The 23,198-nt window shown below is 40.0% G+C and overlaps 1 protein-coding gene across 1 annotated transcript in view; it reads left to right on the top strand.

Annotated features, from left to right (window-relative positions):
* Positions 1–9,612, top strand: part of LOC140228726 (uncharacterized) — a 61,345-nt gene extending 51,733 nt beyond the window's left edge. Inside the window, exons 7-10 of the mRNA XM_072309007.1 lie at positions 386–594; positions 2,279–2,429; positions 3,532–3,759; positions 4,232–9,612. Of these exons, the coding sequence (XP_072165108.1) occupies positions 386–594; positions 2,279–2,429; positions 3,532–3,759; positions 4,232–6,196 (2,553 nt within the window). The 3' untranslated portion in view covers positions 6,197–9,612. The remainder of the gene's footprint in view (positions 1–385; positions 595–2,278; positions 2,430–3,531; positions 3,760–4,231) is intronic.
* The last annotated feature ends 13,586 nt before the right edge of the window (positions 9,613–23,198 follow it).

Below are 23,198 nucleotides of genomic sequence, written 5' to 3' on the forward strand. Positions count from 1 at the left end.
TCTGTGTGAGAGAGTGTTGTCCATGTGTTGTAAGGAATAAGTGATGACCCACTGCTTGCTTTTATCACCTTTTATTTTTGGGGGGGGGGGGTGGGGAGTAGGGACATGTGTATAATGGTTTGTATTGCATTTGAGAGACTTGCAATTTCCTCATAAAGGGTCTCTTTTACACTGCATGAATAAAACCAAAGGATTTATATGCCTCCTTCAAATGCAAGTAAAGCTCTCGTGTTGATGTTATCACTTTCATTCAAATTTTTGTTAATAGCGAGCTCCAGATAATGTGGTCATTTAAATTTCAACAGAAAGGTTAACAGTCTTGTGTACTGACTGTGACAGGGATGTTTAAGTCACAATGAAATTTTATGTTCTGTTCCATATGTAGATAATTAGGAGGTCGAGCAGCGAAGAGAAGATCCTGGTCCTGGTTCGACATCGACCAGGACACCGCTGTGACACTGCCTACATCGTCAACGCCATCGTAGCTTGGGAGGGTGTGGACAGCCACGTTGCCGATGACACCTATGATCTGCTGAGGACAACACTGCCTAATGGTGCCATTCCCACTGTCAGGCGATGTGGAACCAACGAGGAGTGAGTTTGTTTGTTTCATTTCCATCTGAGGAGATGGCTGGATAGCCCATATTCAGCTGCAATAGCCGGTCTTCCATGGGGTCCAGTTGGATATAAAGCGTGACCATTTCATCGGGTTAAACACCCTGCTCTTTGCGATGAATAAATGAAGAGGGATCTTTTATGTGCATGAGTTGTGACTGAGCACACAAGTGCTCACCATGATGTCAGTTCCAAGTAGTTCTGTCAGGACGCTCCCTGATGATGAAGCAATGTGGATCCGTACACTGCAGGAAAATATAGAGAGAGATATAAAAACCTTCCAAGCATAGGGAAACATGAAGAGTCATCAATTTCAGCACTTTCTCCATAGTAGAGGAAACAGGATGTTCAGCTTCATAATTTTGACATGATTATGGAGTAGGCAAAAGCAAAACTTCCTTCTCTCACAACTAGACTGATACTAAGCAATGGTATCTAGGACCACATTTAATGCAAAAGCAAATATAAACTTACAGATTCTCAAGTGTCAACCTCTTTATTGTCAACAAATTCATGTAAGTCTCGGTCAAAATGATTAACACCAGCTATATTATACATCATGGTATGTTGGGACAAATTCCACTTTACTACAGCATCAAGTTTCTATATCCATTAATCATTCAAAATTTGCAGCATGTTCTCCAAGTTGGAGAAGGAAATATCTTTTGTTTGACTTGTGGTGGTGTGTAAAAGCTTTCGTTGATAGAAACCAGGGCAAGGGTCAATGTAATTTATGACGAATCTAAACCAAAGACCATGATTAAATGTATCGTTTAACTCTCGGTAGACGGAGATGAAGAGAGGTGATCACTATGATACTTGATGAGGTAATCCCTCGTGCATCTCCAAGATGCTAAACTGGGATGAATTATAAATATGTTTTGGGGAGGTGTCATGATGATAAAGGATGTGTGCTGTGTGAGTAAAATCTGGATACATCTTACTTGAAAGAATAAGAGTGAGGTGAGGATATCACTCTAAAATGGAATATCAAGACAAAGGACATTGGGTGATTTCAAGTTCGGTGCTAATGTTAATGCTATCTCCCAAGAAATTGCCTTAAATCAAGCTCCAACACCAGAGGTCAGACCAGTGCAAATGATACCAATCACAGTTATCAATCAACAGTGCCTAGCCTTGTCTTCACGCCACTGCAAAGTTTGTGGATTGGACTGGAATTGCACAACCAAAAAAGTAATGATGTTCGGTTCAAGTAATATACTTAAGATGTGGTCGTGACTGTTTAGTTTTAGGCACATAATATGGGAGACTGATTAAAATGCCATGAATTTCATATCTTCTCCAATCTACAACGATCTTAATTTTTCTCCCAGGTTCAAATTTATATAGCCATGTCTACAGGAGTGTTCTTGTACATCCCACAGGTGACCATTACGTCAGTATAGACTAAGCATGTACAATGTGTATCTTTTATGGATGTGAATGTGGGTCTTGCACATAACAATGCTAACACCAACACCAAACCTGCCAACACCGACTGATTTTTAAGTTCAGTTGTATCGCCAGTGCTAGTGTTGAGATGGCACTAACACCCGCAACTAGCACCGAACTTAAATTTACTTGTTGATAATCAGAGTTTTGCCACCTCTCTGTATTCCATCAGTGTCTCATTTCTCTCCACTATCTCCCTCTCTGCCTGCAGGAAAACATGTGCTTGTCAAGGGTTCAGCCCAGACACCTGTGGTGCCTCTTTCTCTTTCGGCTGCTCCTGGTCCATGTACTACAACACCTGCAAGTTTGCACGCAGCCGGACACCAAAGAAATTCAAGTTGCTGGAATCTAACCCTGACATGGTGTGTGATTTTTATGTGTCCCTTTTCCCCCTTTTTGTGTATATATAGTCTAAGTTACCTCATTTAGTTTCCTTTCTTCCAATCTTTCTCCCGAGTATCCCCTCATACCCATCTCTGTTTCTTTTTGTTGCGTTGATCCTTAAGCAACTAAAGATTCCGTACATAATGGCCTATTGTTCCCTAGAAGGTACAGCAATATTACTATTACTGTGATTATTTTCTAAATTATGTAAAATAGCTCACTGCATGTTTATTTTTATCTTGTATAAGTAATGTTAATTTCTTCGTATTATAAGTTATGTTTATTTGAAAGCCTATCAAGCCTTTACTGAGAGATTGGAGTGTCACAGGAGTAATTCTGGCATACTTTTGTTAACCTTTGACCTCTTTCAAATTACATAATTATATATTCTATATGAAAACAGTAAAAGTGGTAAAGTATAAGACTTAAAAAGAGCAGACAGGTGGTTTCTGGCCTTTTAGGGAGTAATAAGACAGGTGGTTTCGGTGGCTTCAGTTACTAATGGGTTACTGTAAAAGTGGAAATTTTCGCATTGTTGAAATTCCCTTGCATTTCATGCAACCAGAAACTAGAATGAAAATTAAAGCACACCAATATTTTTGCCTGCCTTATGTTCCAGTAGTTGATATTCATTTTGAATCGAAGGAATTAAAAACAAGCGAAACTCTTCTTACCCAGCGTAGCGCAAAAAATTAATCATGCAAAAATATCCACTTTTACAGTAGTCTGAAGACACTCCATCAAGAGATTGGTGATGTTTCTCCGATTAGAAAATCAAACATCTTTGAAGTTCAAGCAAAATGTGTCCCTCACCTGTGATGGGCAGACCTTCCTCGGCATTTAGTTATTTATGGGTATTTATAGGTATGATGGACCAGCATTATTGAGAGTCTTTTATAAACTTAAAGTAAGATCTTGAAGTGGATTTGCTGATAGAGTGGCAGCCAGTGGAGACAGAAAGAATTGATATAATACGTTCATCTACCATTTCCATCTACACAGAGTATTTCAGAAAAGTGAGAGAAATGTGGACTTAGTTTAATAGGTATGTCATTATGTGATTCTTGGTTTCTTCTTCAGGAGGAGGTATTGTCTGAGCGCTTCCAGAACCTTGCCACAGACCTGAGTCCTCTCTACAAGCGCCTGGCCCCAGAGTCCTTCAACAACCAGATAGCCTTTGAGGAGGAGGCCATTGAGTGCCGACTGGGGAAGCAGCAGGGGAGGCCTTTCGCTGGAGTGACGGCCTGCATGGACTTCTGTGCACACGCCCACAAGGACCAGCACAACATGAACAATGGATGCACAGTGGTGAGTATTGCTGCCTTGTGGCTGCAGAACTCTACAGTCAATCTTGATATTGGTGTCCAACATTTTGTGATTAATACACAGTGTTGTAGTGGACTGGTGTTCAAAAATACAAAGAGGATAGACAACAGCACTATTTTTCAAACCAGTTAATAGACAGCTTATAAGAAACTGAAATGCCAGTGGGTGATGCACTACTCTGCCTGATTAGATACTGTAAAACCACAAATTTTTGCATGCATGAAACTTTTGCAAAAGTTGAAAGCACACAAAATTAAGTTTTTGTCTACAAAATGCATTAAATAACAGTGCAATATGCTCAGAAAGAGTTTCAAAGTTTGACCCTACGTATCGATTACATCCTACTTGTTCCATGAAATTTCCTTGTACTTGTCAAATCTTGTTAGCATTTCCCGTTGAAGACACATGGTGTGTTGCTCACTGCTAGTGCCTTTCATTCTTGGTCTGTTCACAGGTGGTCACATTAACCAAAGATGAGATTAGGAGTAAGCGACCTGACCCAGGAGATGAGCAGCTGCATGTCTTACCACTCTACTACCTAGACAGTACCGATGAATTTGGCAGTGCTGAGGGGCAGCAGAATAAAGTACGCAATGGAACTATAGAAGTTCTCACACACTACCACCACAAAATGAGGCTGCATGGTGGGGAGCCAGTAGTGCCGAAAGGAGCTATGAAATCTAGGAACTCTTCCAGCAATTCTAGCCCTGGCCGAGCCAAAGCCGCTGCAGCTGCTGCTGCCCAGGCTCAGAGGGAGCTCGAGAAGGAGCGGGAGCGGGAGAAGGAGCGCGAGCGCGAAAAGGAACGAGAAAGGGAGAGGGAGAACGAGAAGCGAGCAGCAGCAGCTCAGAAGGAGCTAGGAGGAGGAACCCACGGAATTCCCAAGGTGGAGCAGCCAGTGCCCCCACACTTGAATCCTCAGACCATGCAGATGTGGCCTCATTACCAACAGAGCCTGGAGGCCCTACGTGCCCAGTGGCCCGGTGTGGAGATCCCTCCAGGTTTGATGGGGATGCGCCCCGAGTCCCACGCCCTGATGATGATGAACGGCTTGCATCGCGAGATGTTGACTCCTGGCGGAAGTATGCCGCCAGAGCTGGCCCACATGTATGCCCACTACTCCCGCTTCATGCCCCCTGGCTACGTTCATCCTGCCATGGCAGATATCATGATAAGAGAACAGCTTCAAAACAATCCAGCTGCACTTGCACGGTTTGTGACACCCTTCGGTCAGGATCCATACAGTGGACAATCAGCAAATCCTTATATGCAATTTCCTCAGTACCCTGACATCAAGCCAGATCCTGCACTACTCAACAAGGCACGCCTAGAAGGCCTCTATAGTCCTTTCCTTAGCCCTCACATGATGTCCCCTGGTGGGAGGGAAGCAAGCAGGGAAGCCTCACACACTCCTGCAGAATCCTCAAAATATCCTTCACCAACCCTGAATGGGATCCGTCAGGACCAGCATCACCCACAGCCCCATCATCCATCTCCATCCTCCTCCTCCTTACCCTCTGCTCCACCATCCCATGGTAGCTCTCACGGCTCCTCGCACAAGGATGGGATATGGCGACCGCCCATATTCCAGGACAGTCCTAAGAAAGCACCCAGCCCTGCTCATCATCCTCACAGTAGCAGCAGTAGCCATCATCCTGAATCCTCCAAGACACCTCAAAAGTCGCCTGCACCTGTTGACAAATCAATCCGGCCAGGAGATCCCAGAGATCCGTATGTGTTCAGGGACGACACTCCAAGTACTAAGCCAGTCCATCCCCATTTCAAAGGCTCTGATGGGAAGCAGTCAAAGAGCAAGTCTGACAGCCACCCTCATCCTGAGAGAATGAATTCTCATGACAGCAAGGACCTGAAACATGACTTGCCTCATACTGCCCCAAGTCTGCAGGATGCTGCACATACCCCACCCCCAGCCAGGACTGAGGAGGAGTATTTCTCTGACAGTGAAAAGTGTTTTGAAGACCCAACCATTGGAGGGGTAGCGGTTGCCCTCACCCATGGCTCGGTGCTGTTTGAGTGCGCCAAGCGTGAGCTTCATGCCACCACGTCACTTCTCAACCCTTGCCGCCAGCGCCCCACACGAATTAGCCTTGTCTTTTACCAGCACAAGCGGATGACTTTTAAGAACCATGGTCTGGAGCTGTATGAGAAGAAAATGGCGGCTCGCTCCCTGGAGCAAGAAAATGGAGAATCGCCTGGCACCCCGTCAGGCAAAGGCAAAAAGAAGCGGCCAGCTTCTACTGACGATTCAAATAAAGAATCTGCCAAGAAGAAGAAGACGGAGGTTGAGCTGCCCAAAGTGCCCACAAAGTGTGCTGTAACTCCCTTCACTAACAGCACCGTGACTCTTGCATCTTATGCTTTCCCCACTGTAACAGGACCATACCAAAAGTGGGTTTGATGTGTAGACAGGTGTTAGTATCCCCTCTGGTGATGCGCAAGTCTTGGTGCAAGGTCCCTCACAACAGACACATTCATATTAGTAGTTTTCTCATGCACCATTCTAGCTATGCCACTTCTCAGGATGTGATTTGCAAGCTGTCTTCAAACAGAGTTCACATAGGTGGTCCTATAACCAATCATGTAAAGGAACATTCTTCCCCCAGCGTTTCTTCTCAACTGCTGTATCAAAATGGAGTTTAGCTTTCGATGCTTTGTTCAGTTGTTTACATTGTGCCATTCCAAAAGCCACATTCAATATTGTGCAGTGTAAACGTGCCTTTTGCCTTCTAACCAATTTTGATTTCTCACGTGCGTAAGACAGATCTCTGTCATAACTCTTTTTCGTACACTTCACTTCACTGCACCCCAAGACTTCAAAACAGTGATATGACGTCTTAGATATCAATATGAAGCTGCAGCATCATTTACAATTTTTCAACAGAATATGTGATATTGTTGCATAATTGATTATATGCATCAGAGCATGTTCACACTTGTATCCTCCCACTAGTTGCTTTCTTTTTACACCACAAGATAGTCGAAGTGAACAGGGACCAAACTTTTTATATGACAGCATACTCTAATGATAGAGTTAGATTTTATTTTTGTGAAGCAATGAAGTAGAAGTAGTTTGTCAAATGACGTAAGGTGCTTTTTCGGTGTGATTTTTATCCGGTCTCAACCTTAGTGTTTTTACTGTACAAATCACCCTAGCGTCACACTTGATAGATTTTCTTCTTTTTTTTTTTAAATGGATGTATCATAGTTTCGGACAATGCAAAACTAGATATTGTATAGTGCTGTTCTATTTAATATACTCGAGTGTATCACGCGAGCCTTCATGGGATTTATTTTATGTGTCTTAGTGTAACTGCTTACTGAAATGTGTGTATTTGTGAAAATTTAGTAGCAGAACCCTTAAAAAAATAGCAATGGGGTGTATAGTGATTGGATAGATGGTTTTTAAAAATCTGCCCATAAAGTGTGTGTAGATCAGCTCTCTCACAACCTGCCGTGGAAGTAGTAGGTGAGTTACGGATATTTTCAGGACATTCTTTGGAAGTCCTAGTTGCAATATAGACAGTTTGTTTCAGATTGAACAAGCCCTGTTTGAATACATTCTTGGCTGCAAATATATTTTGAGCTGGTTGTAACAGATGACCTCTCCGAGGTGTCAGCCTTTGACGTCTTTTCACTTTCGGTCATGCAACTCCTTCTTGAACTCTGGCAAGTGTTTTTGATGGCTGCCTTGAAGAGAAGAGGTAGTTCACTTCGATCTTTACAAAGTATATCAACTTTCCCTGCTTAGTTTGATCAATGTTCCTTGGGGAAAAGAAAAAAATTTCAGTGAGTAAGCATCTTGTGTATGCTGTATCTAATAATCTTCTGCTTAACCAGGTATTGTCAAACACAACTCATGCTGCATTTACCTAAGGAGATGGTTGAAGAATTCAAATTATGTGATTGAAATTTGTGTGTTTTTTAGGCATATTTTGAATACTCAAGGGACAGCACACAAACAGATGATTTTGTGTGGGGAAGCTAGCTGCATTAATCCCGAGTGTTGTCAGATCCTCAGGACTCACTTTAGCCAGCCCAGGTTTATTTGGAATATGAATTGTACGGCAAGTCATATTCTGTTTATTTATTGTGTAAAGTTTTAAGATATTTAAATCTTAAGGGGGAAGGTATGGAAGTCTTCAGTAGACCAATTTTGATCTCATGTTTGAAAGTAGTGCTGGAAAGTTGAGTTTGTGATAAATGAACTTGGGAATGATTGCTTAAAGATGTGCACAAATGATTGTTTTGTGTATTAGTTTTGATCAAGTGAGTTAAAAAAAAAAAAGATGGTATGAGTTTTAGAAGCTGGCCTTTGGATAAGTTCTCTTGTTGGTTCAAATGGGTAGAAATGTTATCAAGTTGAGTGTCCTGTAATGTTTTTCTCTCTTAATTTTTTTTTTTTTTTTTTTTTTTTTGGGCTTGGCTCAGAAGGTAAACTAAACACTATAATAATTGTAAGGCAATGTGAAAATTAATCATGTACAACAACACCTACCTCTCAGGAATACCAGAATAATTGATGGCTAGTTGGTGATATTACAGAGACAGGCTTGTCTCTGTAGTTAGCTGTGTGGCCATTATTTCATTCCACACACTGTCTAAGCTTTTCATTCTTACTTTCAGCTCTAAGAATGCTAATGCTGCCTACTTCAGACACAGGTAGTGAATTCATCAGTGGCTCTGGTTTTTTAGTATGAGCATATACCAATCATTGATGTGATTGAGACTATTTGTGCTAGCTGCTAGCACAGCTGCTCCCATTATCTGCCATGTTTTCCTTAACTTAAGGTGATTTCCACTTCTGTTTTTACTGGTATATATTCCAATGTGAATTAATTTGGTTAAAATGTGAATCACAAAACATAGTGATATGTTTTCCTTCCTTTTGACTGATTTTTGTTTGGGACCGTGTGAATGGTTCCGTTTTTTATTTATTTTTTATGTGATAGTGCATTACATATAGCTCTGTGCTCTGCTGTGTCTGTGGGTTTGTGTTTGCTGTTCCGTTTTTCAAAGTGTGATTAATTGTTATACAAAAGAAAAGGATAAACGAGAGTGACTATGGTTGGAGATTATCTCTGTCAAGTACATTGGCTGTGGATCATTGAAAAAGTAGCATGTGTGAGAAATGACACACAAAAAAAGTTTATACATTGTGTCATGTATATTGCAAATGAAAGTATGTTTTGGAAAGTGTCAAATGAAAATACGTAGAATTGCCTTGTTCTTGTGCAACTTAGCATGCAATGTGTTTTAAAGAAGTGGAATAGGGATGGCTGTTTCGCTTCATTTTTTTTTTTCATCAATTTTTAAGATCAAAGCTGCTCAGCATGAGAACTTCAATTTTAACTGGAATTTTACAATCAGCCATCGTGCTTTTAACAGGCAATTCTAGAATGTGTTTTAATGAAATAATGTGAAATGAAATTGTGTAAATTTGAGATTAGAAGATAAATTTGTAAATTGTATGACATAGAAAAAGCATGTAGATTTAGTAGAAAATGACTAGCAGGATATTGTAGATTTATGCTGAATATGTACGAATTTCTCTCAATTTGATTTGATCAAACTATTGAATTCATTGTTTCACTCGGTGAGTTGATATGTAAAACCGTTCAGCCCTGTGTAGCAAGTCCATATTGTGTGTATATGTATTCGTGTGTGTAAAATGTATAAATATTGCATCAATTATTGAATAGATTTGAAATTCATGGACGTAGACTGAGGAGAGAATCAAAGAAAGTGATTTTTAGGTCAGGCCTAAAATTGTCTTCAAACGTAAATTAAAAATGTCTAATTTTGACATATCTCTTCTCAAGATAACTTGTGTTGTATTGTCTGCCTTTCTATGACTTCTTTGAAAGTAATGAGGCGACCAGGAGGGAAGGTAGCAAAGCCTTGTTTCATACACTTTTTTTTTTTTTTTTTTGATTTTATTGGAACTGGAGCAACACAGAAGTGAAGGTGTGAGATTTAGATGGTCAAGTAGATTTTAATGGGGGATGCCTATTACTTGCTTTTGCCCTCTGATACTTCTTGAATTTTCACATGTTATTGTGTGCTATGATTAACTGTCTATGTGTTGTTTGAAAGTTAGCATGGTGATGTGAATGAGGAAGAGAAGTTTGCAGTGCAACACCATATGTACGTAGTCCTTTTAGGGACCGTGGCTTGACAAAAGAAGAGCCTAGAATGAGGAAAGTGGAGGAGGGATGTGACAGAAGGAGAGTGTAAGGAAGGCAAGTAGTGAGAGTCGAAGGGCAGCGGTGAGCTGAATGTGGAGGTTGCACTTGTGGAGACGGGAGAATATGTGATAGGGAGAGTTGTAAGGAAGAATAGAGTGAGAATCAGATTAAGGTTTAGAAGTCGGTGGGGGAAGAAAGATAAATCAGACAGGAGAGGGAGAAGACGATAGCTTAAAAAAGATCATAATGATAAGAGAGAGAAGTGATGAACGTGTGAAATTCTGAACGATGCAGGGCCTACATAAAGTGTTAATCACGAAACGAAGCGAGAGAAAACTAGGGGGAGGTGTTGAATCGTAGAAAGGACTCCTGTAGGGAAAAAGCTGTGGGAGATAATGAATAATGATTAAAAGTGTAGTCCTGAAAAGGACTCCTGTAGAAGAAGAAGGAAGTCCTGAAAAGGTTCTTGTAGTACAGTACTGTCCAGACAGCGAACAGCAGGGTGCCACGGATGAGTTGCAAGCACTCCTGAGTAAACTATTCTTCGAAAGTGAAAAATTAGGTGTAGAATGCAAGGCAGAATCAAGAAGGGAGGGTACATCAGTGGAGAGAAGCTAAAAAACAAAGTGACAAATTCTGCTTACCTTTGAGGTTTGATCACCTCGGATGGAAAGAGTGATGCGTGAAGCAAGTTAACAAATTGCACTTGTAAAGGAGACATTCACCAAAATGAGAGTTGTATTATAGCAAAGAGAAACCTTAAACATGACCACTAAAATTCGGGTTCGGAAGTGTAGTGGACGGTCTGCCGTATTGTACGGCTGTGAGAGGTGGACATTGCATGAATCCCTGGACTGCAGAATTCAAGCAGCAGAAATGTAGCTCTTGAGAATGTTCAGGATGAAAGCATGGATTAGGTTCATGATGGCAGCAAGGGAGCAGATGGGTGAGGGTTGAGGTGTGAGTTTTCTTCAGTTTGTCTCCCTCTATAGATGACAGGTTCGGTTCCACGCTGGTTCCCCTTTTCCCGGCATGTTTGTTAAAAATTATAGATTTAGCAGTTGCGATCGTACAAATATCATTTGTAGAGGGAGAAAAATTGAAGAAAAGTTATGCATGTATCTCAACGTTAAGGATACCATGGTCTTACAGAATATCAAATGAAGATGTATGTACTCGATGAGGCATATGTTTGTTTGTTATATTTCAATACTGTTACAAAAAAAAAAAGAAACACCATCAGCATCAGGGCTGTTTTTCAGTGAGTCCGTATATCAGTTTACAGCACATAAAACAACACAATATGATATAGAACAAAAGATAACATTCACAACAAGAGCACGAACAAATTGAAAAAAAAAACAACAACAACAGGTAACCTGAAGCAAAAAGTATTAATAGGAAACAAAAGACGATCAAGGAGATGTCGATAGCATCATAAGGAAACGGATTTCGGTCTGTTGGTCACATCATGGGGCGAGCAGACACAGAAAACAGGTTCCTAACAGGAATACTTGAGCGGGGAGTAATGTAGAGGGAGGTGAGATGTATTTATTTTTAATTGGGCTGACTTGAAATAGCAGAAATGACACATTAGACAAAGAGACAGAGATAGATGTGTTTAGTTGGAAAGCCTCGATTACCGATGTTTGGAAGAGAGTTGACACCTATCAAGCAATCTCGTGCGATACTCAATTCTTTCCTGTTGGAATGAACTCGTTGCAGTGGAGGTGGCAAAAGGCTAGAGATGTTATGATAAAGATTGAAAGCACTTGGCTTAAAACACGTGGCTTGTGTATGAAGTACAATGATCCCCGCTAATGTTCAAGAAGACCCTTTCAATTTATTTTGTTTTTTCAGCTCAACAATTAATTTTTGTTTCCTTTATAAGAGAGTGGGGCAGATGATTATAGTCATGGTGATGGCAATGGCTATGGTGTTGATTGTGATTTTATTGGTAGTTACATACGATGGTGTAATTACATAACTATATTTCAGTAACTATTGCATGATAAGAGCCAACTCCGTTGCATTTGATAGAAATATTGTAGTTTTAATGGAAGTCGAGAAGCATAGTTATTCCTGCTGCAGTGTACCACGTCCAGCAAGAAACTTAATAAAGAAACAACAATTGCTTTCGAGTGAATCACCTCTTTTTATGCATAAATATGCTTTAAGTGACCCTCGGTTGTTGTTGTTGCTGCTGTTTTTTTCCTGGTAAGTCCATAAGAATCTGACTGTTCAATTAGATTCACTATAGCAAACAGGTTGCAGAAACCACGTAGCGAGTTCGAAATGGATGGCTATGATTACGCGCCAGGAGGTACAGTGCCTAGCCCTATTTAGCGCCCTCTGACGTCCAGTTCGAGTCATGCCCACAGAACTTAGTTCTGTGGTCATGCCATCTGGACGACTCGAGAAATCATCGCTCCTCGGCTTGCCCTATAAAAGATGTACCAGTTAAAGCACTCCTTTTTCAAAGAAAACCACTCTTTATACTCTTGTTTAAGGTGGCATTGAAGGCGAAAACTAAACCAGCAGTGATGAAAGTTTCTTAAGAATCGGAAAAAAGGAAGCTTTTGATGGTACATGCTCTTATTTCATATCCTACTGTCATGAAACTTATGAACTTGAAATTTGATTGTCTGCTTGTAGACAGTATAGTGTCATTTAAAATCTAGTACAGATACACACATGGACACAAGTCAAAATGGTCATTGCCACAGCATGTAAGAGATGATATAACAGTCGGCTAATAGATATACCAGTGTCATCAAGTCACCGTAAAACGCAAAATATAAACAGGATGTAAGTGCTTGAATGTATTTTGACAATCGAAACCTTTGATGCAGCCAAACAAACCCCCAAATATTGCATTTAGATGAAGAGAGAAAGAGAGTGCAGAAAGAAATAAAAAGGGGTGGATCTCAATTTCTGTTCTCCAAGATTGGTGAAATATTTCGATGCTACGGATATGGTGACATGGAGCTACAAGAGATATGTTACTATGTTTCGAACTTGCTTTGAAATTCACCGATTGTTTACCACCTCCTCCTCCCCCAACACATGCGTCAAACAATGTATGACCAGGGAGGTGAGACTCGTATGACCACGTCCTTTATCAACATGTTATCTCCCAAGAGCTCGAGCAGATATCAGTTATTATTGACCAGGAAGAAACTTTTGCAAACACGGTCCAAAATATTGACAGTGGCCAGAGGTCAGAGCAAATATTGACCACGGTCAGTCTTTCAAGGACCACGGGATTTGCTAGAAAACAATATACTATCACCCTATAGTATGCCGGTCTCTTTATATCACCTCTATTTGCAAGACTCTCTGACTTACCTTCCTTTCTTTCTCTCTCTCTGTATTGTAGCTCATCGGTTAACGTGTACATACATACGTACACATACATACATACATACATACATACATACATACATACATACATACATACATACATACATACATAAGGGCTCGACACTAACGGTGGCCCGGTGGCCCGGGGCCACCAAAAACGCAAGTCGGGCCACCAAAATTTCAGAAATGAAGAATTTGGTGGCCTGATCGGGCCACCAAATAAAGGTCGGATGTTTGCCTTTGGGCCACTAAAAATAGAAGTTAGTGTGGAGCCCTGACTGATACATACATACATACATACATACATACATACATACATACATACATACATACATAGACATACATAACTATAATGTATTACTTTGTAATTGTATTAATCAATTTCATGTTCCAAACAATGAAAATGCAAACACTTGCTGATCACTATAATGACTATCAACTCTCACATAAGCCAAAATGAAACTGCAATCCATAAATCGAATAGATAGAATAAATTGGATTTTAGAGTAAAATGGATGAGGTTTGAACCTCACAAGTCTCCCTTTGACCTGTTCACGAATCTTCACTTAATATCTTTTTAATGAACTCAGTAAAAGAAAAAGGATAATGTCCTTGTCACCATCTTCTAACAGCGTTGTAATTAGGCAATCCTGACTATGACTACTTTTTCATGGTATAAAGAGCTGTTGTTGCTGAATTATTGGCGGAACAAGACCAGATATTTTTTTTTTTTTTATTGAACTGCACTATTGATGCTCATGTTTTACAAACACAGATTTCATATCGTCATAGTTGTCTCTGTTGATACCACATTGTTGCAATGTTTGTGGATGTATGTGCATATTGTTCATTACAGGGCCTCCATGAACAACAATGTTCAGCTCACTGACGGAGCCACTCAGTGAAAATTGGACAAATAAATAGATAAATACATGAATTGATAAACAGACTTCAATGGCATAAAATTATTTCTACCGATATGCAGCGGATCTTTGTCTTCCTTTGAGCAAGGTAGTGGTCTTTCTCTCATGAAATTTTCACCAAGTTTCACAATTGAGGAGACCTGCTGATTTTGATTATTTGCTCTCAGTATCGCATTGTCCCAAATAATCACGACCCCTTAGAAGAACGTTTCTATCGAAAGATTTAAGAAAAGAAATGTTGACTTCAGAACCCAAAGGTCAGGAGTTTTACTAATTATGTACTGACCGGTGATAATCACGATTTGCATTGTCCAAAGGGAACAAGGATATCGAGATAAAATAGGACAACAAATTTGTTACTCAAATTAGAAGCAGCATCTTCGTAGGGCTATATTTCGTGTTCCTGCACCCCCCCCCCCCCCCATTCTCTCCCTCTCTGTCTGTGGATTTTAAAACTGGCTTTATGAAATTGGGAAATTCACTTTGTATCGAGGGACCTGACCTACAGATATTTACACGAGCTCACCCAGACAGCCCGGTCCGGTTTTAGTGTGAAAGTTTCAAGGCTAATGCTTTTCCGATTTTTATTTTTCTCACCCCTCGGAGTGCATTTGTTTTATTTTTATTTTTCTCCAAAAGAGTAACGTCACCCCGGAACATCATACGATGAGGGAAAGTCGTTACCTAACCCTGTCATTGAGTCAAGGTGAATTTAAAGAACCCAAAAGCTTATTACATTGAATACTTCATCGATACTGTACCATAATCCATTCGGCTCCTCTCACTCGCGATGTTGTCCAAGAGTATTTAGAACCATTCCTAAAACATTTCACACCCGAAAGCGAGATATCTCCTACCGTCAGCCCATTTTAGCTGAAGAGCAAATTTTTGAGAGGAATGAAAAAAAAAAAGAACTCCATCTTCTATATTGCTTCCCGAGACAGAGGAGCGATATGGTGAAAAATGCTCTTCAGGAACACTGCAAAAAGTCCGGTGTTAAATATGAAACACCGAGCTGGTGTTAAATTTCCGGTGCTCATTCATGGTGTAAGATTAACACCTCCGGTTGTCATTTCAAAATTTAAAATTGTTTTTTGAATAGTTTCTTAGTTACTGCACTTCTTGTTAATTTTGAACTTCAACAAGACGACAAAGAATTTTCCGATTAAGTACTTGATTTTTGAAAAATCTGTAAATACATTTACACCACAGTAACACCAGTTGGTGTGGTCCCCTATTGAAGCTGGACGGGTGTTATACCATCGAAATTAACACCACCAATATCAAATCAACACCATGCGGTGTCATTATTGAATTAACTCTAGCGGTGTCAAAAATATCACCAGCCACAGTGTCAAATTAACACCACGAAGTGTCAGGCGAACACTTTTTAACACCGTCACAATACATTTTCTACACCTGTGGGTGTGGCCCTCTATTGAAGTTTGATCGGTGTTAGATTTAACACCCATGGTGTTAAATCTAACACCAATGTTTTTACAGTGAAGGATTATTGTAAAGAGGTCATCTTACGAGACCCACACCCACGAGTCATACAGCCCACGAGTTCGACATTTAAAAAAGGTCCGTGAGTCATACAGCCCACTATAACCATTCAGCCCAAGGGGTTCGACCAGGCAGGTCGAAGAGAGATCCACCTTCCTGGTTCGACACTAGGCAAATAACGCCTATATGAGTTCATCTCTTGGTAAAATTAGCCCACGAGTTCAACAATATAACACGGGGCTTGATATGTCGGTCTCGTGGGAATTATATGCTTAGTGTCGAACTCATGGGCTGTATGACTCGTGGGCTGTATGACTCAGTGGCTGTATGGCTCGTAGGCTGTATGATTCGTTAGTGTCGAACTCGTGACGTGCACCCGTTGTAAAAGGGGAGGGGTGCTGCAAAGAGGAACATGGCAGGGGAAAGCGGTTGAGGATGGGAGGAGGTGTAGATGTATTCTGTATCTCGCCTATATCTTCTCTGAACCCTTCCTCCTCATCTTATCACCGCGATTGTTCTCGAAGCTCAAACTTAGAGTCGACGAGGAGAAGGCACACGTAGATTTCAGTTTTCGTCGAAGTATATTATGTACAGCTATTAGTAAAGTCCCATCTCTAAGATATGACATTGTTATTAGGCGCAGCTCTGGCATTAGCAGCAGGAGTCCATTAATGAGTTTGATGACTGCACTTATCACGTGGTCCCTCATTCACTGTCACCTGATTGTCTAATGGGGGGGGGGGGGAGGGAGGGGAAATTGATCACGCATAGACACGAATACTCTACTATTAAATATTCATAGAAAATAGGATTACTCAGTCCAGCATTTCAAAATACCTGCCATCGGAAATCAAAGCCACATGCTCAATGTCACTTTGTGATTAGGTGAATTTATCACCTTGTGAGTGAACACACACACACTCACACACACACACACACACACACACACGACCAATGGGCGATGTAACTTGTTATAATAATGTTACTGATCAGGTATTGCCACACATCTCGCATGCATGCTGGTGTGAGCCTCAACTCCATATTACAGTCATCACTTCACATAAAATTTGCCTCAAAACAATCCAGCATTCATTTCTCACAACTATGACAATATAATCACCTGTCATTCAATGGATTATTCTCGTTATAAAAAAAATTAAGGAAATTTTCAGTATATATTTATAGAATAATGTCCATATTAAAGAAGGTAGATGTTAACAAGATACCTTTTACGGGTCTTTCAACATATCCAATGTCGACATGTATGCAGGATTATGGTGCGTTGATATGTAACAAGGCTTGTTGTTACCATACTGTCCGTGACACGTATACAGGTGGAAACTCGTATACAGGTGCATGGAGACTCATACACAAGCTATTTCGATTTGCTCTTTCCTTTCTCTCTTACGTATTTCTTCTTCCACGAACATAAGCACTTATTATCGGAATTGCATATCATTAGCCAACATTACAGGCGTTAGCCCGAACTGTAATCGGACGTATGTTAGACTTTTCAAGTGTTCCTTCCCTTTCGTTCGCCAGAATGTTGAGGGAATTTCCTCATTATCTGCAGGATAATATTTCCGAAGAAAGAATCAAACATGTTTCAAGCACCACTAAGTAGTAGTATATCTACAGCATAATATAACGACTGTATCTCTGTTTACAAATACCTGTGTCTTTATTACATGTTACTATGTTCATTACATTGTTGTACTGATAATGTTCACTACGCCTATATTGTTGTACTGATTTCGTGACATTATTCATATACCCTAATATTTCTGCATACTGAATTTGTTAGAGATGAAATAAAACAACATGAACTTTAACTAATTAACTCTACCCAACATTTAGGCCTGCCCATACCTAAACGTAAGTATGATGTATATAGACAAGCAGTGATATCTTACAGCGGTACGAAGCGGGTTAATGGTAGGACCCATATTACTACAGAATCAGTCTGGTTTCTATCTCATTCGATTACAATGTATTTCACTTCAGGCTGCTCTGGAACTAGAACTTACGTAATATGATAGAGGGCAGTGAACTCAACCGCTATGTGATTTTGCGGTGGGTTGATTCCTTTTCCTGAGTATGACACATTTAAAGGGATGCTATAGTATTGGTGGACATGATGATTGGGCTTTTAACTTTTTGCAAGATACCAAGAAACCACTTGTGAAATGATAGAGCATTCCATTCTGAGAGGAATTCAAAGCTTATTAATATTAGATGAAAATCGGCTTTGGAATGGCTGAGACATCCAAAAACAGCATAAAACAAAGCGATCCTAATAAAAGGTGGGTCCCACCTTTTATTAAGATTGCTATGTTTTGGATATCTCAGCCATTTCATTATCAATTTTTGTCAAATAAATGTTGAATTCCTCTTGAAATTACATACACTTTCATATTTTATAAGAGGTTTCTCATCATATCCCACCAAAATGTTAGAAACCTGAAGTCAGGTCTCAACCAAAACTTTACGATCCCTTTAATCTCACGTAGACTCGTTGACCATGATACAGTTCCGCTATGCAATGCATTCGTCATGTAGTGGCATGATTCTCTATAAGATAAGATAAGAGCAGAAATAAGGTCACAGAGTGTCCATGTAAAATGAGCAGGCGCTACTAACTCGTTCCAGCTTCAATTCGTCCATTTATTCACTTTCTTTTATTCATTTCATTTTCATGATGGCAGATACCACAAAAAGCATTCTTGTCTAGAGTTGGGATCCGATTAGAGGTAGATTTTTTTTTTAATCCCCGGGGGTGGGGGTTGTTGTTGATGATTTTTTTTTAAACTATAGAATGATGTCTATTGCAGTCTCTGTTGAAAAATTTCATTCTCATATTATGGAGCTACACGGTCCTATCAATGACACAGACCAGAGTGGGTATAATGAAGAAGCAAAGTAGAAAAGAAGTTACAAGTGTCTTACAATCACTTAAACAACTTATTGACGGCTGCCATTGGAGGTAATTTGCTTCGAAGTATATATTTATTTCTCCTTTATTGACCACGTAAGATGGATTTACACTTCAACGCAAAATGCACATCAGACGTCACACTTTCACGGTTTCTGTGATCGTAATGCAACCCTGCTTGCCGTTGAAAAGTCGGCGAGGTTTGATGAGAGAGAGAGGGGGTGGGGGGGGGGGACACCTCCCTGGTTTGATGTCTATTATGTTCAACGAAAACAACAAGAATAAATTTGGTCGCCATCGTTACCAGCTACGTCTCTATGTCTTTTGCACTATTTTGTCAGAGACAAACGCCGTAGCAGACCAGACTAACCAGATCACAATCGCCTATGACGTAAGTATTGTCACGAGTTCGACCTCAACGGCTGCTATGGTCCAAGGAGACCTCAGGCCTCACCCCGGTCAAAATATAGGTCGAGGAGCGGAACTGGTTCACTTGGTTTGGACCTCGTAAATATCGAGCAATTGTCCAGTTTGTCCGAGTCGTGAGGGCAAGGTTCTAGGTCTGCCCAGCTAGTCCAGCCAAAATACACAAGGGCTAAACGGCTCCCATAGGAGTGTGGGGAAAACATCTGGTGGTAGTTCGTCAAGTTTATGGTTTACACATTTCTTTGTTGGGCGACTTTGAACGAGAGCTGAGCACGCCGTCTAGAATTTGTAAATTTCTTTTTTTTTATTCAAAGCATCGATAAGTCGGGGGTGGAGGTGGATGGCGGGACAATACAAATCGACATCTAAAATGATATCAAGCAAATGTATCACATTCATTCATGATTCCAGTATGGGTAGTGATTACTGACTGGTTAGTGAAATAACGATGCATCTTTAATGAGTAACATCATTATGCCCAAGCTCGCTCTGGACAGGGAGGTGGACCACCTCCCTGCTTTGGATGAACGATTCCTCATGACAATACACCACATGAGATTACTAGTAAGTTTTGCAATAAGAATCTTACATTCTTTTGTTTTCCACGTTTTATGACGATATGTGAGATAAAAACTGTGTCATGAAACTTGAAATGAGAGATAATAAAACTAAGCCATAGCTTGATTAATAAGGAGATATTAGAAAAGCTACCGTACAAAGGTGCTTACATTCATACCTTTGATAAGGAAAAGAGAGCCTTCTGTGAGCTTCATTATGAAAGTACATACATGACCATGAATTCTTGCCCGAATAATTGGACAAATTCAAGTGAGAACATTCAATATTTTCCTACCATTAGACTGCTTCACCTTTACCTGACACCTAGAACACATGTTTATTTTTCAGCATACGGTTAAATATTTGAGTGACGACAATTACCATATTAATCGGTCCGTTCCTTTTTATCTGAATGCTTTTATTTCAGCTGAAACACATTAGATTAATGCAAATCTCAAGACTGAGACAGATCATGCTCATACGAGAGAGAAAAATATGAATAAATGACTATAATTATGTATGTAAACACATAATTTATCTAGTACATGCATTTGTGTGTGTGTTTGCGTGCGTCTGCATCAAAATAGAAGAGGCTAAGAAATAGTGCAACTGACGATTCAGTATCTCTCATGTGACACAAGTTACGTAATGAGTTATGTAACGTATTGTCCCTTAGACAGAAAGGAGAACAAATAGCTGTGAGTGATAACAAGGAATTAATCGACTGATAACTTGTTGTTAACAGTCGCTGTACGATATAAACATGCCCTTGATCCATTCGAGTGAAGTGGCACGTAACATTTCTTCAAAATTCACCCATTCTTCTTCTTGGTTGCATTCAGTTGAGAAGGTTTCCAGCTGGAATATTCACATGCAATGATTAAATTCAGCAAAGTCATGTCCTGAAATTAAGAGCACACAGCTCTGTCATCTAAATGATACTGTGCTCCAAGAAAAAAACTATTATTGTATCTATTTCTCCGTCAAATTGTAGGAAGATTGTGATACCAGCTTTAGTAATCTTTCTAAAGTATAGTTTAAAGTAAGAAGACGTTCCACCAGAAACCCCTAGAAACTGGTGAATGAGTGAAAAATTGTGCGAAAGGGGAAACAGTCGTCAAAACGTTAGGAAACACATTCAAAACTTACACGGATGAAATAAGTTACCCAAAGATAGATATTTGTGAAAACAACCAAAAAGTTGGACACACATCAGTAGAGACATACAGTTTGCCTGTTAGTTGATCATTTTTCATGATTTCGCGGAGAATCCGTTTAGATCTCGGGACTGAACTGTGCCACGGCTCCTCTCCGTGTAGCCGTTTGCTTTAGAATTTCTCTCGAACGATATTATTTCCTTTGCAAGATGATGTTACCTGTAGGAACATTATCAGAAGTCTGCGCCCTCACACACCACTAAATACTAGTATCTCTTTTATAACCGTGGACAAAACGAATGAAAAAGCTCTTTATATTTATGTATTTAAAAAAAAAAAAACTTTAGAAATATTCTTGGCTGTCCCCTGGATGATTTGCAGAGAATAAGGTCATGATCAGTTCAATATTTCAACTTCTTTCAAACTCTTATCTGAGTTAGCGTTTGCCTTGATTCAAGTGGTGCTGATTAGAAAGGTTTCCCCTTTTATGACGTCACATCTGTCAGAAGGAAAACATCAGCCGAGAAATCATTCGCTGAGATGCAGAACGCGACTGAAGACGGGATGACGTTTCCATCATGATTGGTGGATATGAAAATTGGGCTTTCAACTTTTTGCGAGATACCAAGAAAACACTTACGATATAGTACAGAGCATACCATTTTAAGAGGAATTCAAAATCTATTTGATCAAAATCGGGTTTGGAATGACTGAAACATCCAATTAGAACAAAGTAAAACAAAGTGATCGTAATAAAGTGTGGGTCCCACACTTGATTAGAATCGTTCTTTTTGGATATCTCAGCCATTTCAAAACCAATTTTCATCAAATAAACATTGAATTCCTCATAGAATTGAATGCTCTTTCATATTTCATGAGGTTTCTCATTATCTCACCGAAAAATGTTAGAAACCTGAAATTAGGTCTCAACAGCGTTTTCTTCGATGTTTGTCAAAAATACTGAAGTTCATTCTTATCCTACTAGACAAAAAGATTCTTTTCATCTTTCTCCTGTACGGACCGTATCTGTTTTAAAAACAATAACCACTACAGGACCTACATTTTGGAATGAGTTGGATAGAGAAATAATCCAATCTAAGTCTCTTTATTCATTTAAGCATAAACTTAAACTAGTTTTTCTGAATTCATATCTATAGCTATTCTTCAATCCTCCTCGACATTCTTTGTTCATACTTCACATTACTGACATTATTGATCATGTAACATGTGCCTCGCTCGTGATTTCTGTATTATCTCCTGAACTTCCTTTGTACACTTGGTATCTGTGCTATTGTACACTGCATCTGACTTGTACCTCGCTCGGGTGATAACGCAACTCTCAAGAAGTCTTGTGCCGTGGACATTGTTTTCTTTGTGTGTGTGTGTGTGTTTTTTTTTGTTTTTTTTTGTTTTTTTTTTTTTGTTTTTTTTTTTTACTTTTCGACGTTTATATTGCTCCAATTCACAAATTGTTATTCCTTTAATTACATATACCAAGTAAGAAATAATCTCACATCCGCATCTGGGAATCTACACCCTATACAAGCAATGCTTCTATGTAGATTCCTCATATTTCACGCTTTTTATTGTCTTATAAGCTGTACTTGACAATTCATCCATGCTTTTGTATTGTGATGTTTATGTTTTATGTATTTGTTGAAATGTGGAATATGGAACAATAAACAAACAAAACCGAAACTGTACGATTAACTCAGAGACAGTTTGTGGCGAAGAAGAGGCATTTAGGACCCCCCCCCCCCCCCGACTCAAGTGGCCATCTGTGTTGCACAAGCGTTCCCGATTTTTCGGGAAAACGGGTATATTTTAGGGGCTAAATTCATGAAAAATCATTGAAATAGGGGGGGGGGAGGGGGCTTTAGTATTTTCCCTAAATATGTTTGGTGGTTCTGAAAATATAGACAGAAAGGGGTAGCGCAGCTTCATAGCGTTTGGCGATTCTCCCGAATGCACTTCTTGTGCATGTTTTGCTGCAAAGCATGCCGGGCAAGCCTTGTTTTCGCAGAATATTTCGCCACACGCACGCGCTGCACGTATACATCACGCTACTGGTACACACGCTAGGAGGCTTCCCTGCAAAAAAAAAAAAAAAAAAAAAAAAAAAAAAGATTGGGAAGTAATTTCGATGGCGTCCCTTCCAAAAAGCCTGGGACAGGGAGTCAAAATCCTCGCTCAAACATATGCTTGACCGACTGAGTGGGTGGGTGGGGGGGGGGGGGGGAGTTAGGTGGTGTTGTGGTTTACTTCTAAGGAGGTACTTTTATAGGGGTCGTCCCGCGATCACGACACCCACGAATCATACCGCCCACGCGCTTGACATTGAAATAAGGTC

The sequence above is a fragment of the Diadema setosum genome, chromosome 5, assembly GCF_964275005.1.
Source record: "Diadema setosum chromosome 5, eeDiaSeto1, whole genome shotgun sequence".
Lineage (NCBI taxonomy): Eukaryota > Metazoa > Echinodermata > Echinoidea > Diadematoida > Diadematidae > Diadema > Diadema setosum.